This window comes from Dicentrarchus labrax, unplaced genomic scaffold (assembly GCF_905237075.1).
Source record: "Dicentrarchus labrax unplaced genomic scaffold, dlabrax2021, whole genome shotgun sequence".
In the NCBI taxonomy this organism is placed as follows: domain Eukaryota; kingdom Metazoa; phylum Chordata; class Actinopteri; family Moronidae; genus Dicentrarchus; species Dicentrarchus labrax.
Window position 1 is genome coordinate 28,575,176 of NW_026136721.1, and position 18,025 is coordinate 28,593,200.

Sequence of the window (18,025 nt, forward strand, 5' to 3'; positions counted from 1 at the left end):
AAAAAAAGGTTAAATCAACTGAGCGAGCATAAAAAAAAAAAACATAAAACATAAAAAAAACAACAGGCCACCAAACAGAGAGAGATTGCGGACACCGTCAACTTCACTTCACACCGCGGACAAACTCCACATCAACACAAGTTTGACTCGCGTTAGCAATGCTAACTAACGCAGCTAACTAGCTCTTGGTTAGCTGCGTGCTAATGCTAGGGCCGACTTCCACCGGTCCATCACCACAAACACCAAACCCGCATCTCCGAGACTGTGCGCCGCCGTTTACCTGCCAAATGTGGAGACGAACAAAGACAACAGGGCCTCTCCGGCGATCCCCCCTCTTGTTTTTCTGTTTGTTTGTTGTTCTGTGTCTGCTCGAGTATCCAAAAAAACAAAAACACAAAAAAAAAAGAAAAGAAGGAAAAAGCCCGAGCTATCCTTTCAGAGCTAACGCTACAGGGTCCGACGAGGTTAAATACTCCTGCTCCGGTTTCCCACCAGCCAGCAGTGTTTGTACCACAAGCTAACGCGTTAGCAAGGGGCAGCTAACTAACCCTCCTCTTCCTCCTCTTCCTCCTCTTCTTCTTCTTCTCACATCTACAAACCAAGTTCGTGTAAATGTTAGCTGGCTCGTACAAACACCGCTAACGTTAGCTGCTCGCTCACACACACACACACGGGAGAGCTGGCCGACTAATGGACGCTGTTCCTCGGCTGAGCGACATCCGACGGCGTCCGACCACCACCGGAGGGAGGGAGGGAGGAGGGGGGGAGGGACACGTCCACTGACCGCAAACAGCGTGTCGGTTGTGGGGTGATTTTGGCGTCCACAGCCTCCTCAACTACCGACTACCGCCAGAGGTTTGTTCGTCTCCGGACTCTCCACCGACTGGAGAGAGACTGAGCGACGCAGCTGGATGACGGCACGGTTTTTTTTTTTTTTTGTTGTTTGCTAGTAGGGACGCTTGAATGTGATGTAACAATACCCCCCCTCCCCCCCCTCCCCTCCCCTCTCTCTCCCTCCCTCCCCTCCCTCCCCTCCCTCCCCCCCGGATGACGTCCATGTGTGAAGATTATCCAATCCAACTTTATTTGTTAAGCACTTTAAAACAACCAAAGTGCTGTACAGGAGAATAAACAAAAGACATAACAGCTCACATGAGGCGCAAAATAACATATACTGCAACAATAAAATGAAAAGACATAGATAAAAATAATAACCATGCAATAACGAGCAATCAAAAAGTAAAATATAACAAATACAAAAAAAATAAATCTAGTAAATAAAGTCGACATCTTACTAGGTGTCAAAGGCCACAGAGGAGTTTTCATTTGTTTGTGTTATTTCATCTTTAACTTGTGCTTATGATGGTTAAAGACTCACTTTTATTTTATTATTGCGTGTAAAATTAGAAGCTTATGTTTTCAAGAAAAAGTAGGCAACATAATAATGATATAATAATATTAACAGAACGTGGAATAAATAGTGTGTTGAATATGTTTGTTATTGTATTTCTAATCTGCGTTATCACTGGGCAATCACTGACTAAACCGACATATTTTGTGGATATTTAATATAAATATTGATGAGTTTTTTTCTGAGGGACTTTTTTTAATACAATTCTCTGTCTGTATTAATATTTAACGATCATGAATACTTAACAGACTTCAATAGACTTTAGATAAAGACTTTTTTTGATAAATTCAGTGTTTTCTTGACGTTTGTCCATTGTTCTGTTGTTTGAACTTTTCTAAAGCAGGATGAGGCCGTTTATCAGAGAGTGAAGGCTCTGTGAATATAGTTTTTTGTTTTTCACCCCCTTAAAATCAAGAAGGCCTCGATACCCTCCCTTAAAGCTTAGGCAACCCCCAGTGGGGGCCCCCGAACACCAGGCTGGGAACCACTGATTCAAATAGTTTGTGGTTTTAATTCTATTTAATTTCTTTTTATTAAGTAAGACAGACCATATGCAACAGCTTTATAAACAGCTGATAATTATCTATTGGTAGAAGGAGGAACAACTCATCTCTTTCGCAAGTGCTTTATCTGAAGAGAAGCCACAAAGTAGTAAATAACCTTAGACAATGAATAGTCTTTATACCTAATATGGCTTTTTATTATTAAACGAAACCATCCATTTGGAATTGCTCCACACGTATTTGCAAATTACTCACAAATGTTGTTTTTTAATAAAATGTTAGAATTGCAAATCAAATTTTTACTATTCCTCCCCCTTTTTTTTTCTTTTATTATACTGTATAAGCCTTGATTGTACCTTCCATTTACTTTCTTAAACATATTTGTTATAATAAATAAATATATTATGATCAGGGAAGTTTTAGGGTTGGGATGAACATGAGAGGGGAGAGACTCCACATCCAAATTTGCATGGTGTGTCAGAAATCACGCTGGATGAAAACTTAGACCTAATTCTTTTCAGCATATTGAGTCTCCTTTATTCATAGGCAAAAAAAAGAGCAAATTATCCTGGATTAGTTTGCTGCTGCTGCTGCTGCTGCTGCTGCTGCTGCTGCTCAAGTTCGCCCTGCAGTGCCAAGCCACGGTTAGCTTTGGCTCATGGTCATTTTCATGCCCTGTATCTGGATCCTCCAGGGACAGTCTGAAATCCTGAGATATCACTAAGCACCAAACATGTGATCCCGAGAAGTGTGGAATTGAATCTGGCATCTGGTCAATGAAGACTGAAAAGCAGACCCTGGAAACAAAGGACGACTGTAAATATCCTCACTTTGTTGCTAAATACTAGCTGTGTGCTTTTATGGAAATTGCTCCTATAAGCTGAACTCTGGGCTGGAGTCTTTCAGATGGTGTCATCTCTTGACGTGCTGTCTTGGTCGTTTTGTCAGTGAAACTAAACATTAAAATATTGTGGATAATCCTGAGTGTTGTATGAGTTTAGTTGTCAGAAATAAAACACACACATATTTTGAAGATACTTGGAAACAATCTGTAAAATGTTCTATTAATTTGGACATTTTTAATATCAAATTGTCTTGTTTTAACTGTTTTTATTCATAGAAAACTGTTGTTTGTCACATATACATTGTTTTGTGTAGAAGTGTTTGAGACCCCTTGAGAGGTCCAGATCCCAGGCTGGGAACAACTGGTCTAAAAGCTTTCTCCCTTCCCAGATAAATTCAATTCTAGTAGCTGACTCATTATAATCTATTTATTTATTTATGTACAATGAGCTATCAAGTCCGAAAAAGTTGGCAACCTCAGTGTCTGGCAGATGAATGAAGCCAAAAATTGCAGTTCCTTCAACAGCCACATGGCGCTGGCTACAGAAGTCTCCATAAACCCTCATATTAAAATCCCCAACAGAAATAAACATGTTTACATCCTGGTACAAAAAAAAACAATTTTGGTCTTTACAGCTAAACTCTACATTCATGTCAACTGCACAGAGGGTGAATTTTTATATAGCTCACCTGTTTAAATTATATAAAGTCTTAAAGTCATATATAAGTAAGGCCAAGCTGAGAGACAGGTGGGTGCTGTTACAGTAACCAGGCTTCATCCAGCCTACCTCAGGTCCTTGTGTTTGCTCTTTTTTGGATTAGATGACGGCCAGAACCAGCACACTTTGAGCTTTACAACAGCTCTTCAGAAAACCTGTAGGTAACGTCACATGTCTCTGACCCTTTCAGAAATCCCTTCATGTATAACCTTCAGTTATAAAACATATGCTATCTTCTTCAGATACAGAGGACTTGATGACCTCTGTGTCCTCCTGGTTGATGTGTCTGTTACAGTTTTATCAAATGTTGGTCCAAATGGTGCAACAGGCAGTCTTTCATAAGAGGCAGTGGAAAATTTCACACGCTTGAAATTGCTCATCACGACTCTACAAAGGACCAAACTCAAAACTATTGTGAAGTAAGTCTCCTATAATGACACACACTCTCTCACACATACACAGATTCCCTGGTGTATGCTGTGTTTTCCACTCAGAGATTGCCCAAGACTGAGTGAATGTGATGATTGCGACAGACGGATGACGCTCTGTAACATCGCAGCTCTTGAAGGCAAACAAACACGGCTGTGAAATGGAGCTGATAGAGTGTGACAGGCAGCAACAGTGCCTGCTGGGTAGACAGTGATTCAGTCTACAAGGCTTGGTAGATTCAAAGAGACGGGTCACTGGAGATATGATGTTATGAATGTGTCCTCTAGAGGATTACATCACATTTCCGTCCACTGTGACGGACGTACCTTTAATCAAAACTATAAACACCCATCAAATCCATTCCCTCGCATATATCAGTAAAATACCGTGCAAGGTGTGAGGCTGTGAAAAGGTCTAATGCGCTATATGCTCAGTATTTCTTATGTAATTCATTCAATCCCACAGTCCTGTTTAGTGTAAGAAGCATCGCTGGTTTATTTACATGTAAACCAGTTTAGCCAGAAATTGGTGCAGTGTGAACAATGCTTTCTGTGCACTCAGTGAGGAAAAACCCTACACAGGCTGTTGTGCAGCATCAAAGGGTACAGTATAGATTTACAGCACTTTCTCAATAAGGTAAGATTGTGTTTGTATTTATGAGCTAACAATGTAAAACAAATAATAGGATAATCTTTCTTTGAAGAGCACTTGAAGTCAACAACAATGTAAAAGTGTAAGGAGTTAAGGCTTCAGGCTTTGTATAGGTTGAAATGACTGAACCTATTTATTTGTGTATTTGAGTTGTATAAGCAAATTAAATGACCGAAATAAACTTAACCAAAAGTTAAACATAATGCATTATGGGTCAAGCTCCTAAAATGCTGGATTACATAATGCCACATCTTTCACCAGAGCTTCCCAAATGCAGGTAAACATCCATGTCTCCAGGGTTTCTGTGTCCAAACTAAAGTCAAGAAACCTGATGTCAAATAAGTACTTTAACAGGGCTCCTCCCTCCAGATCAAACAGGATGAGTGGCGCTAAACACGACTCACTAGGACATGTAAAACTGGTGGAGTGCCCCTTTAAACATTATCAATAAAATTATAACACTGTAAAGAGGCTAAGACAGGTGTAATGTGGTTACACATAGGTGCAGTACAGTCTTTCAGTAAGAGGCTGTTGCAATAATCGTAGCGTGAAAAGATAAAATGCTGAGTCTGCTCCATTTCCTAAAATTTTAAATAGATCTAGTTTTTGAGGTGATACAATAATGATAAGACAAGGCCTTAGGTATGATGCTCCAAACTTAAATTACCATACAAAAGGCAACAGTTTGATATATCTGTACAAACGATAATTCAGTTTTTCCTTAGGCGTTAGCTGTTGATAATGAAAATGTCAATGTTTAGTCAGCAGTGTCTGACCAGCCAGACAGCAGTGACGATGCAGACATTTTGCTGCGACAGACAGAACTGCTGTCTGGAAATCTAATGAGAAAAAGAGTGAAAAGGAGGAGAAAATGGAGTAAGAGACTTATTTCTCATTTGTATTCATTGGTTTGCATGGATTGTCTGTCCTTGCTCTCTCAGACCTTCCGCTGCTATGAATTCCATCAGACATACGGAGCTCAAAGAGGAAAGCAGAGCAAACTCAGAACTGGATTTACAGCAGTAGACATAAAGTCTGAAACAGAAGGCGTGCAGTGACAGACAACACGTATTAGACAGATGTCACACACTTTAAACCTGCTGTTCTGCTTTTATTGTTCAGTCATTTTTAAACTGGTAATGAATTTAAAGCAACATTATGTAACCTTTCTACCTTAAAATAACAGTTTCTCTATCACCATTTGATGGTACACTGACTTCTAATAGGGTGAGAGGTTCCTCTGCAGTTCTCACTGTGTGGCCCATACGCCAGTTCTTGCACTGTGTAGCTTTTGGTTTCAGGTCGGGGCAAGTGCATAATGCAGCAGTTACACACCAGCAACCATGTCACTGATTTGAGGAAACTGGATCATGTTTTATAGAGAAGATGTTTTCTGGTTTTCCCTCTGATGTCCTCTGGCTGCTCCACAGATTTACAGAGTTTCCTGATGGACAGTAAAGTAACTGCTGTGAAATTTAGCCAGCTGCTGTTCGCTAGCGCTAGTTAGTTTATAGCTTTTTGTTGTTGGGGAGAGCTTTGTGGAATGAAAGGCTGCAGACAGACATCGATCTAGCCTAACAGTAGCTGGCTTGCTGTGTCTTCTGCTGTTGCACTTTCTTTATGTTTGGCTGTGTTAGCAAAGCTGTCGACTAGTTATTATTTTATCATAAGTAGCCTAATGTAATCATAACAAATGCACGTGTACAGCTGTCCATATTCACAACAGTGGTAATGCACCAGGGGATATTTGAGGGCTCTGTTTTATATACATGAGACAAGGGCCGACGTTACCATCCACTCACTGCCAGCGTGGCTAAAAAAGAGATTTTTTTTATTGATTTTTTATTTAAAGCTTCATCAGAAAAAAAAATTACCTTATATGAAATATTTAAAAAAGGCATTCTTTGAAAATAACATTTTGGTATACTGTATTCTCATATTTACAGTGCAAGATACTGCAAAATACTGACAGATACAAAGCTGCACTCAAATTTAATCTGTGTGATGATGCTTAGATTCAACACTTTTAAGCCAAAATGAGAAACAAAACATCTGAACAGCATCTGTAGACAAGTATTTAAAGAGTCATTATCTATGGTGAGATGAAAATCTTATCAGTAGCAGCTTTTAGAAAGCTGTTTCAGCAACAGGCAATAATTCATCAAACTCAGAAATACACTCAGAAGTAGACTCCATCTGATTTCACACTTATTTCAGTTTCTGAATAAAAAACACTTTCTCCTCTGCACAGAAGGAGTGGCCCTCTTTGTCATGCATGCCTACAATCTTCAACAGGATATTTCCCCATTAAAACCTGTAGCTGCAGGGAGTCACATAGTGTAACAAAGAGGCTTTGAGCTGAAGAGAAGCCTTCAGTAGAAACTATGAGCAGTCATATCTGTGAGGGGTGGAGAAGAGTTTTGGCCTAATGTGCTTTAACGTGTTAACATACTCTTTAATGGAGTGAATCTGCCAAAAAGGAAATGTTTGTGGGGCTTTTTTGGTTTTAAACTTTAAACTTTTCACACAAAAATACTGTGCATTTACCTCACATAACTGATTACTGCTTGACAGTAAAACAAACAATACAATCAAAACAGGCAAAGCATGACAGAAATAATATGTGAAAGCACAACACTGATTACTCTCATAACAAAAGAACCACAATATAACGTTTTGGCCCAATCTTTGCACATTGAAGTCCACTGAAGACTTTACTTACGGATAATTTTGCTGTAAAAATGAAAGTTTTGGTTGTAAGTGTGCTTTAAGTGTCTCAGTGTTATTTCCTGGCAGTCGAAATAGTTCCTGTGGTCACAAATGTTGCCGGAAGGCCAGAACATCCAAGTTGGCAACAGTGCATTGATGACTGTGTGTCCTTGCATACCGGGAGAGCGTCCTTTGTTAACCTGCAGTAAAGAAATCAGAGACAGAGAGAGAGAGAGGTCATTCCTCGGTAATCTCTGAACTATGGTGACATGAGTCCAGAGGGGTGATAGAGGGAATAGTTTCACACTGAAAATTCGCATAATGATTATGTGAAGTTATCCTTTATTGATCCCCGTAGGGAAGTTCATTCTCTGCATTGGACGCATCTTAAGTACCAACTCCAGATCTCAGCCAGCGGCACTGAGAGAATTAACCTACATACATACATGTTTTGACGGTGGGAGAAACCGGAGCACCCGAAGGAAACTCACACAAACACTGGGGGAGAACATAAAACTCAACACAGAAATCCCAAGTCGGGATTTGAACCGAGGACCTTCTGAGAGGCGACAGTGCTAACCACTGATCCACCTAGCTGCCAATTCAAGCTGTAAAAGCACTGTTTGTCACCTTCAGGTTTTTTATTTATTTCCATCTGCACAACTCTCACTGAATCAGTGGTTCTGTATAAATTTAACATGATAAAATACGAATAAACATATAAATACCTTCATAAACATAAACAGTGCTCGTTTGAAAACATGCAAACTTCAATGCTTAATAATAAATATGCATATTACAAGTGCAATGTAGTGGCAACAGCAGAGAAATAACGTGACAATGTATTAACAGGCTGAAACAACCTCTTTACTCTTGAACAGCACACGATAAGGAAACTGAAATTACAACAAGGAAACATATTCCCAAACTCTCTCACTCGTTTACACTTCACACCAGAGGAGGAGTCTTTAATATCCAAAGAGAGTCTGTCTGTGTGTGTGTGTGTGTGTGTGTGTGTGTGTGTGTGTGTGTGTGTGTGTGTGTGTGTGTGTGTGTGTGTCAGACTTCAGACTGCTTCGGCTAAAAGAAAACAGGTTCTGATTGGTCCAAAACCTGTGTAAAGTGAGGCAGAGTTCAGGTTTGGAGAGAGATAGAAAGTAAGAACATCCTGGAGATGAAGTCACCGTTAAACTTTCTCACAAAAGGCATGTCCAGTCAATTCCTCTCACTCTTACTGACTGTACAGTCGATCCATAGCAATACGACTGGCGTCATCAGCCTCCACACAAATAAAAGGGTGTTGGTCACACAGCATAAGGGAAGAATCGCCATGGACATCACAAACCCGTGATGTAAACAAGCTCCAGCAGCAGAAACGAAACACAACACAACCTTATTACACTTCAGGCACAAATCATAGGTAGGGTGTTGGCCGGCTCATCTGTGACATATACTTGGCTGTGATCTGATGTACCTTTAACACTAAACATCATTATTTGTTATGTGAAATAGTATTAAGTCTTAAAAAACTGGAAAACAACATTGTTAAATGGCAGTGTTTCCATTCTACTTTCTAAAGATGGGCAGAGATATTGATCCTGCTCTAATGTGGATATTGAGCTACATTTTTTGTTTTGCTGGTTGACTAAACACTTAAAGCTGCACTAATCAATATTTTTTATGAGAGCAATGGGTTGAATTATTATGTGTTAAGTATAAACGTTCACTCAACAAACACACAAAGAATTATTGCCTGACTCTGCAGTTCCCCTTAGCTCATTGTTTTGGTTTTCTGTCTCACAACTTTGCTGTTTTCATTCACTCTCACTACTTTTGTCAACCTTGTTTTTTAGCTGCAGCTGAGCACTAAATGCTAGGGAACATTTAGCAGAAAGTTAGTAGAGACCAGCTTAAAGGAGAGTTAATATAAGATTCATCATGTAATCAGAAACACAACTCCAAATGAAAGCTAATGTAACTCCGTGTCTGCTGGCTGTTTGTTAGTGTTCCACACAGCTTAAGGTTATAAGGTAATTCATATTGTCAGTACAGCTTGTTGTGCTGCTCCCAAGTAGCCAAGAAAATCAATTAATGCAGCTTAAACACAACTTCTTTCCAATAAACTTAGTTTAAAGTGGGGTTTTTGCTGTTTTTTGACTTATTTCCATCCCTGCTGTACAGTGCCATTTTATTATTTTCCTTAAATCTGGCGTGAACACATTTTTCCAAAGAGCTTTAACAAACCGTTTGTTTCTTTTGAGAGTATGTCTACTAACTTCTTCCAATGCAAAGTAACTGCTGGGTTGCAAAACTCACTTTTGAAGCAGTTTCAACAACACTGTGTGTGCTTTAATTCTTTAATTAGATCCACAATTGTGTTTAAGTTACTGTGGAATTTCACAGGTCTGTTAAACAGGGCACAGCTGCTGCAGTCGATGGCATCACATTGTGCAACCACAGCGGCAGTAACATTACATTTACTTCTGTTTTGAGTTCTCTTGTGTAACCCAATGTGTACAGAGTGCTCTGTGTTGAATGAAAGTACCCTCTAACCCATGCACAGTGTTGGAAATGCAATCCTGAGAAAAAGCAGCGTGTAAATGGCGTTGGTCAACAGTTCATAGTGGACCTTGACCTCGCCTACCCAGCCCTTCCAGTAAGGAGACTATCCCAGGGTTAAGTTGCACCACACTTCCATGCATGCCTGTTGTAATCACTAGCAGATGTTAGGAGTGTTTGTGCTTTCAAACAGTACCATGTGTAATGACGAAAGGGTCACAGTTCATCAGTCACAGCTATACTGAAACCAGCTGGTGCATCAAAACAAACAGAGGATGGCAGAAAAAAGGACACTGTTTGGAAAAGTTGACTGTTAGTCTGTGTTGTGTTAGCTTTATTGTGTAACAAGCTGTGTATATTACGAATATTTATAGGCAAATAAATAATGACATTATTATTTCGAGCGTATTCCCAGTGAGATAGATCATTAGATTGTATTCACACTTTTAGGAACGTTACTTAATATTAATTGCTCACGCTGTGACACATTGCTACTGGCTGTGACACGGTGGCTGTAATCATTTAATCATCGGCGCCAAACAAACTGGTTCAGGTTCACAGAGGAGCAGGAGAGAAAATATTAACAAAGAGTGAAGCAAAGGTATACTTGTGCACTTTATTTTATGCATTTATATTTGTTTTGATATAAAAAAAACAACATTTTATTACTAAAAGGTTCTAAAAGAGCTATGTGTGATGTATGTGATCATGAGGGATGTGTGACAAGAAACCGAATAAAATCTTTATGCACTCATAAATTTAATAAGTGTAAAGTATTGCTCACCATAAATAGATTTATTCATGTTTGGTGTCCTCTGTTGTCTCACCTAGACCAAAGATTACATTAAAAAAAAATGTATGAGATTACTTATATTCACTTACTTATATGTTACAAACAAATTTTCATAACGAGTAAAGTACTAAGAAATATACAGTATGAGAAACTAGACGTGGCGTTAGGCTCATTCTTAACAATTAGAGTAACAGTGACCTCTGCTGGATAAACTCCCCCATATATTTCTTACTGTTGGAAATGTTCCTGTTTTCCAATTTTTGATGCTTTATTTCTGGTTTTCATCTCAGAACAGACAATTAGTCACAAAAGATGTAATTTAGCAGTCTCATATGAACAAATAGTACAATGGGGAACGTCTTTACAACAATAATTATAACAGAGTCCAACCAGCCGTCACTTTCGCTTCCAAATACACATAAAAGAAGAATAATAAAAATAAAAAAAAGCTAAATGCCACATAAGAAATAAAAGCAAATAACAAAATTGACTGTGACAGTGTGGCACATTTCAGTGGCATTCACAGCAGACAACCACATTCAGAGTGTGTAATCCAACTTGACGTGGGTAATGAATGCTTGCTAGGGTTTTTAACATTCCTCAGTAGCAACATTCACTTTAATATTTCTGTGGGCACATATCTTATATCTTCTAGTATATTGCAGTGCCGAGTATAAGCAGGTATACGGGCTACACCTACATATGTTCTGCAAGCTAAATTAATTTCTTCGTGAAGACATGACATAGTTATCCGACTAAATAAGGAATACTCCAAAAAACTATGTAGTGGTTTTGTGGCTAATGTTAATTGCACAATGATCCTAACTTCCTGAAGTCAAGCAGTTAGCTAAGTGACATTGTGCAAACACTACTACCTCATTTTTTGGGCGAGGTAAACATGCAAGCGTAGACTTACATGTCGGTGTTTATAACACACAGGCATTTGTCCTTTGCTGGACAGGTGACTTAGATGCATCAGTTAAAGCTGCAGGAGGTAACCTTTACTGAAACTTTCATCACATATTAGACTAATGGAATCAGAAGATGACCCGTCCTATGTACTACTGTCAGGATATCGGGAAAGTTTAGGCCCCATTACATGTTATCTTTATTTAAAAACTACCTACCATCCTTTTTCATCCACTGGTCCAACTCTTCCATTTCTAGCTCCAGTACAGAGGGCACGTCTTCTTCAAACATGGGCCTGGAGGGTACAAAGTGTTTAGAAAATCAAATAAGACACACACACACACACACATACACACACACACGCACACACACACACACACACACACACACACACACACACACACACACACACACACACAGACGTACTACAGTTACTTCATTAACTAACTTCCCAGTTAACCACCAGTTGGTTTCAGTCGAACATTCCGTTGCTACAGCAACCTCCTGCTGGCAGAGTTCCGGAGCAGTTTTGTTTTTGTTGTGTTGTTATCACTATGTTAGGCTACTTCCTATGATGATCTAATGCTGTCATGTCACTGGTGATAGTCTGAGGTGGCAAAAGTACACACGTTCTTTACTGAAGTAGAAGGACAGATGCTTAAAAAGACTCAAGTAAAAGTGAGAAAGTACAGGCTCTGAAATGAGCCCAGAGTATAAAAGCATACTTTGCATGAATCGGTGTTGATGTTGGGAAGCATGCAAAAATAGATAATTCTCCTCAAATTCATTCAAACTAAAGTAACAAGCCTGTTATGTAAGGAGTAGAAAGTACTGATATTTTTGTACAAATGTAGGGAGTAAAAGTAAAAAGTTGTCAGAAAGTAAAAGTAGTAATACTTAGGTACATTAACTAAGTCTTTGTAGGATACTTTATTACTTCCCACTGTTTCTGGTATACAAGAAAATTGACAGTTTTGTTTTAATTAATTGTCTAACTCTTTTATGGTATGTTGTTACGGATTTGTAATCTCAGTGAATTTGTGACGTTTTATACAACACTGTGTTCACAGTTTCACAGCTGCTTCCAGTGAAGACTTCAAAGGCGACTATACTGTCTTCAGCTCGAGTTTTTAATAGTGAAGCAAATACTGCTGGAGCATGACGGCTAACCACAAGATATGACTCTTATATGAATATGAAACTCTAACATCCTTTGCACTTATGTTTTTCAAACAGGAAATTACACTTTGAGCATAAACACCGACTGTGCATTGGACATTAAAATAGATCTCATTTTACATGCTTCGCGTCCTTTAACTTAGCATCTGTTTAACAAAGAAACAACTCATTCTCAATACTTACATTGGCACCTTCTCTGTACTGCACCCGTCCAGATATGGATCCTCCTGTTTCAGCTCTATGAGAAAAGAACAAAATTGCAGATTGCAGTAATTTATCTTTATCTTAAACTTAAAAGATCCAAACAAGGATTAAATAAAGTCTAAAAGAAGAGCGGTATTTTTTCATTATGATGATTTTAATATTACCGTACAAATTCAATTAATAGCCCAGGCTTTTATTTGGAACAGGCTAATTTCTTTTACATAAAACTCTTGCTCAGCAAAGATGGATAATACTATCAAATTGTTTAATGAAACCAGTATTATAATGGAATATAGAAAATAGAAATTAAGCTACTAAGTAACTATCAAAGCTATCGTTTACAAATCATCATGATCACTTGACACTTTGGTGCTGATGGTTTCTGTAAAATAAACTGAAGGACTGACGTTTATGTCGATATTGACAAAAGGTGATCTAGGCGATAACCTGGTTGAATACATCCAGAGAATTTCTATAGAATCCAGACCAGGCCTCTAATTGAAACCTGCATTTATCAGCCTAGCCACACCAGGCCAGTAAATGGGATCTAACTGGGACCCTGCTTTTACTGTTTTACTGTACTTGTCACCACTACTATTTTATTTTTGATTAAGTTGGGAAGAGTTTTCTGATTCTGTATTTGGGTGAACTGACCCTTTAAAGTGTTTCCCTCCTGTGATGGACATACCTTGATTTCTTGCTTTTTTGTTCCACCTGCGGTTGATGAAAATGCCGCACACTATCATGCTGATGATTAGCACCACCAGCACCACAGGGATCAGGATGATGATGAAGCTCAAACTCTCTTCCGATGTGTCGGTCACACTGGGGTCATCTGTTTCTGGAGTGGCTGGGAGACAGTTATGGTGGTTTAATGATTAAGTAGTACATGACTGCTGTGATGTTAGGTCGTGGTTGGTCAGACGTACCATCAGGTGTCGGGCTAACTCCTGAGCCATTATCTTCTTCTGTGGTCTTTTCAGCTGGAAACAAAATAATTATACGATTTTACAGATTTTGATCAATTGCTGAAGAATAAACTCTTCAAAGGAGGTTTTTCAGCACCATGAAGAATAAAGTGTGTAGTGGACCGACCTGTATACTCCTCTTCAGGAACAACTTCAGTTGGGGTTGGGTCTGAAAACAGAGTTCAGTTCATCACAATGCCCCAATGTCCACAGTGAGTGACCCATTCAATGTACATGGCCAAAAGTATGTGGACATACAAACATTGCATCCATATGTGACTGTTGATCATCTCACTACAAAACTACGGACACATAATGAGCCGTTTTGACAGCTTCTGGGAAGTGTTTCAAGGTGCAGGCATAAAAGAAATAAACCTATATGACACTTTTTGAACCAGACTGTGGAGCAAATGGTGTCCCTCAGAGAGACACAGGTACCAAAATCAAAGTTAACCAGGTTTGTCTAATAACAGGAATCAAAGTCCGGAGGTGGCAGAAAGTGCGACACGGTACCAGTAAAAGTACCAGTACATTGATCTAAAATACTCCATTACAAAATATTACTTAAGTTGCTTTTTTTGTAATGATTTTGAAGCACTTTTCAAGAACAAATTATTTAAAGATGAAGGGCCAATAATTCACATATGTCAGTCTTACCCATCACAGTACCAGACAAAGACTTGAATAGTTCACTTTAATTAGATGGCAGTAGAAATGTAAGGCGAGGCACCACCAGGGAATAAGTGGGGAAATAATTCATTAATCCTTTGTATTATTAATTCATTAACATGAACCTAAATATTTCTGTACTTTTTAAAAAAAATCATTCAATTATGCAAATGTGTGGACGTCTTTTATCAGTAGAAAACAATTTTAGGTTCAACAAATGAAGTCAAAACCTGTTCTTCCTTTATTGTGATCAATAACTAAATTGCTGATAATGGTCAAAAGGTTTTAATGTTTTAAAAAATATTTTTAAAAAGCCTCTGGCCACCATCTGGGCTAAATCCAAACACTTTTAAGATCCTCTTTATTGCTCGGTAAATCCAAACAAGCACTTTAAAGTTGTTTCCTGTCTTATAGCAACCCTGGTAGAAACTGTGACTGATATATTATTACATTTGACATTAGATTACTAATACGGATGTATAAATAGAGAGAAGTATTTGAGGTGGAGCTACTTTTTAAACTACCCTGTTTTATTTACAGTAGTTTAGTGCTGTGGTTCCCAACCTAGAGGTCAGGCCCCTCCAAAGGACTCAGGAGATACATTTGAGGGGTTGTGAGATGATTAGTGGAAGAAGAAAGAAGAAAAGACAACTTTGCTACACAGATTTGTGTTTTTCTTGAAAAACCTCAAAATTGTTTATGTGCAACCTAAATATCAGACACACCTACTACTAAACCGCTGATTTAATCTTCAACAGTTCCCTGTATTTTATAAGCTCACTTTTTTTTTTTTTATGTAAATTGTTACTCTGAAAAGTATCTAGTAACTGTAAAATAAATGCAGTGGAGTAAAAAGTTAAATATTTCCTTCTGAAATGTAATAAAGCCGAAGTATAAAGGAGCTGAAAACTTAATACTTACTTTCCACCACTGACAATGTAGTGGGCATTTTACATGTTTGGACTCAATATACTTTATATTTAACTACTTTTGGGGGGAAAACAAAAAACAAATAAACAGATAAAGATCTGAAAAACAGCCCCAATACATGAGCATCTGTCCACATACTTTTGGCCACATGTGGAATAATAATTTCTCTAATTTATTTTATTTCTCACGTCTCACCTGTGTTCTCTGTGCCGCCGTCATACTCTGGGCCTGCTTCGTCTTCTAGGACTTGTGTGCTGTCTTCTGCTTCTTCCTCAACTGGATCTGTACTCTCTTCTTCATCTTGGCATAACACTGCAAATTCAAACACCTCTCATTACTTTACATTGTGGCACTTAATATCACTGAAGTGTAAAGTCAAAGGAAAGTGAAACAACACAAGTGAACAGTTATTTCTGCAGGGATTAACCTGAGACTAGTTTCTAAACACAACATCTGCAAGCAGAGCAGATTATCTGTCAGATCATACAGGAACTTCAGACTTCCGTGAACATGATTTCAAGTTTCTGTTACAAAATAAAATACAAACTGTTGCTAAATTCACCTTCTGGACGGCGAGGAGGAGGTTGAGATACTTGACGCGTTGAGCAATTTGTTCCCGGCAGGCTTTGTCACGTTGTACAAGATTTCACTTTGTGAGCAGAGCGTTTTTCTCTTGCTCAAGATTTCCAGTAATATACTATAATATACAAGTTCTAAAGAGGATTTATATATCTGAGAGAGCAGTATATTTTGAAATTCAGGAGGTGTTAAGTTTCTAAACTAAAAACAAAGCATACTGTAGTAAGATAAAGCCAAACTGGAACACACTATTTTAGTACTTTGGGTCCTTAAGCTGTGCTATTGAATGTATCAACTCTATCTGCTGTTCATTATATTCAAGTTAAACAGTATCAGTAATGAACACCCTTGAACACTCGCAGTCACAGAGTCAGAAAGGTTTAACTAAAGCACACAAGAGAAAGCAGGGAGGAGGCAGGAAAGTGGGTCTTAATTCAAAGAGATAACAAAAGAAAGAAAGTCCTACCAGTCTGAGTCAGAGCGCTCAGCAGCAGCAACAACAGAAGTAGAAGAGGGGTCTTCACCCGGGGGCCTCTCATGCTACCAGACCAGGAGGCAGACATAGTGCCATTGTGTGCCCGCTTCCTTCTCTACTGTCACAGCATCACACTTCCTGATCTGACTTAACATGTTAAATGGAAGGAAAAGAAAAAAAAAAAAAAAGACTCACACACAAACACACCCTCAGACTCACTCGGATGTGATGCAATCAACTGTGTGCTTGTCACCACAAGTCTGACGGGCTCCTCAGCTGCAGCACAATCGCATTCCTGCCGGTTAGGTATGCGGCCCTACAGAGCGAGTGAAGGGGGACGCTGAACAAACTTTGGGAGGGGAAAAAGAAAGAAAGAGTTCCAGCTGGTTCGGGAATCTCTTCAGAAATAAATGACGAGCTGCTGCTTAAATAACTCTGAATGTGCAGCACCTTTTTTTTTGTTTGTTGATCTGTTTCCTGATACGAGCTCCAGCCGGGATCATAAGTCACTCTTTGTAGTAAAATAGTGAATGTGAGGGTCATGCTGTTATGATTATCTATGGGCGAAGGCTGTTGGCTATTAAAGGACCCTACAATATTTTCTCTCCATCTAACAAGCAAAAAATATGGTGGTAGCAGGTTTCAACATGATGGTTGAGGGTTTTGTGATTCATGTCAACTGCGAGTATTATCAGTACATCGCAAATGGCCTTTATGCCACTTCCACCTCATAGCGGAAATCATATCTCAGAAGGTTGGACAACATTTGGTGACTCCTAGATGAGACAAGTCAGGCTAATGTAACCCAGGACACTAAAATAATTTATTGGTAAAATAGAAAGAGCTTCATACAGTGTGGAGGTAAATATAAAACAAGAGTACATGCTCACATGCTCACAGGGACAATGATAACAATGTTAAGCAAGTGTCATTTTTTTTATCAGTTAAAGGGCCAGTGTGTAACATTTAGAAGAATATAATATTAGGAGGTATGTTCTCCTTAGTGTGTATGAATTGTGAGTGTTTTTGTTACCGTACAATGAGCTGTTTATATCTACAGATGGAGTCCACTGTGCAGAAGTACAAGAAGAAGTTTAAGTCTCTAAAGCTAAACTCCCTATTCAAGACAACTGTGCAGGGGGTTCATTTTTATATCGCATCAGCCATTGCATCGCATCAGCGCTCCGGGTGTTTTTGCATCAGCTGGGGAGCCGTCAGATTCAGGACAAACTTATGGGTGACGTCACAGAGACTACATCCATTTTTATCGACCAAATTTAATGGCAATTCATCCAAAGTTGTGGTGACAAAGAAAACAAAAACCTCATGGCGGCGCAAGAAGAAAGAAAGAGTATAAAATATCTATAAAATATCTTCCATCCAGTAGTTCATTAGTTTATTTTATAAACCGAGAACCATCGCTGGAGCTGCTAGTGTGGCTAAAAGTAATGGAACTACTTATAATCATCCTTTATAAAATGATTTAAAGTCATAA

The 18,025-nt window shown here is 38.8% G+C and overlaps 2 protein-coding genes across 4 annotated transcripts in view; both read right to left on the bottom strand.

Moving 5' to 3' along the window:
* LOC127355265 (cilia- and flagella-associated protein 251-like) overlaps positions 1-923 on the bottom strand; it is a 38,645-nt gene extending 37,722 nt beyond the window's left edge. The window contains exon 1 of the mRNA XM_051385930.1: positions 281-923. The gene's annotated coding sequence lies outside the window, so the exon portion shown is untranslated. The remainder of the gene's footprint in view (positions 1-280) is intronic.
* A 5,447-nt stretch (positions 924-6,370) lies between these two features.
* tmem154 (transmembrane protein 154) lies at positions 6,371-16,691 on the bottom strand. 3 transcript variants are annotated; one of them, XM_051384773.1, is made up of 9 exons: positions 16,522-16,690; positions 15,672-15,788; positions 14,005-14,046; positions 13,839-13,892; positions 13,598-13,759; positions 12,889-12,943; positions 11,745-11,821; positions 10,609-10,651; positions 6,371-7,465 (listed from the first exon to the last, which is right to left on the bottom strand). In XM_051384773.1, the coding sequence occupies exons 1-8, from the start codon at positions 16,616-16,618 to the stop codon at positions 10,620-10,622; spliced, it is 636 nt and encodes a 211-aa protein (XP_051240733.1). In that variant the 5' UTR covers positions 16,619-16,690; the 3' UTR covers positions 6,371-7,465; positions 10,609-10,619. The 3 variants fall into 3 exon arrangements, with proteins under 3 accessions (XP_051240733.1, XP_051240735.1, XP_051240734.1); XM_051384775.1 differs by lacking the exon at positions 14,005-14,046 and having other exon boundaries at positions 16,522-16,691; XM_051384774.1 differs by lacking the exon at positions 10,609-10,651.
* Between the last annotated feature and the right edge of the window lie 1,334 nt (positions 16,692-18,025).

Bases quoted from the DNA above. Each gene is read 5' to 3' on its own strand.
- tmem154 (XM_051384773.1), bottom strand. From the start codon at position 16,618: ATGTCTGCCTCCTGGTCTGGTAGCATGAGAGGCCCCCGGGTGAAGACC. The intron at 13,893-14,004 runs GTCGGTCCACTA...TTTTGTTTCCAG, and splicing joins TCCTGAAGAGGAGTATACAG to CTGAAAAGACCACAGAAGAA. The intron at 11,822-12,888 runs GTAAGTATTGAG...TGTACCCTCCAG, and splicing joins AGTACAGAGAAGGTGCCAAT to GCCCATGTTTGAAGAAGACG.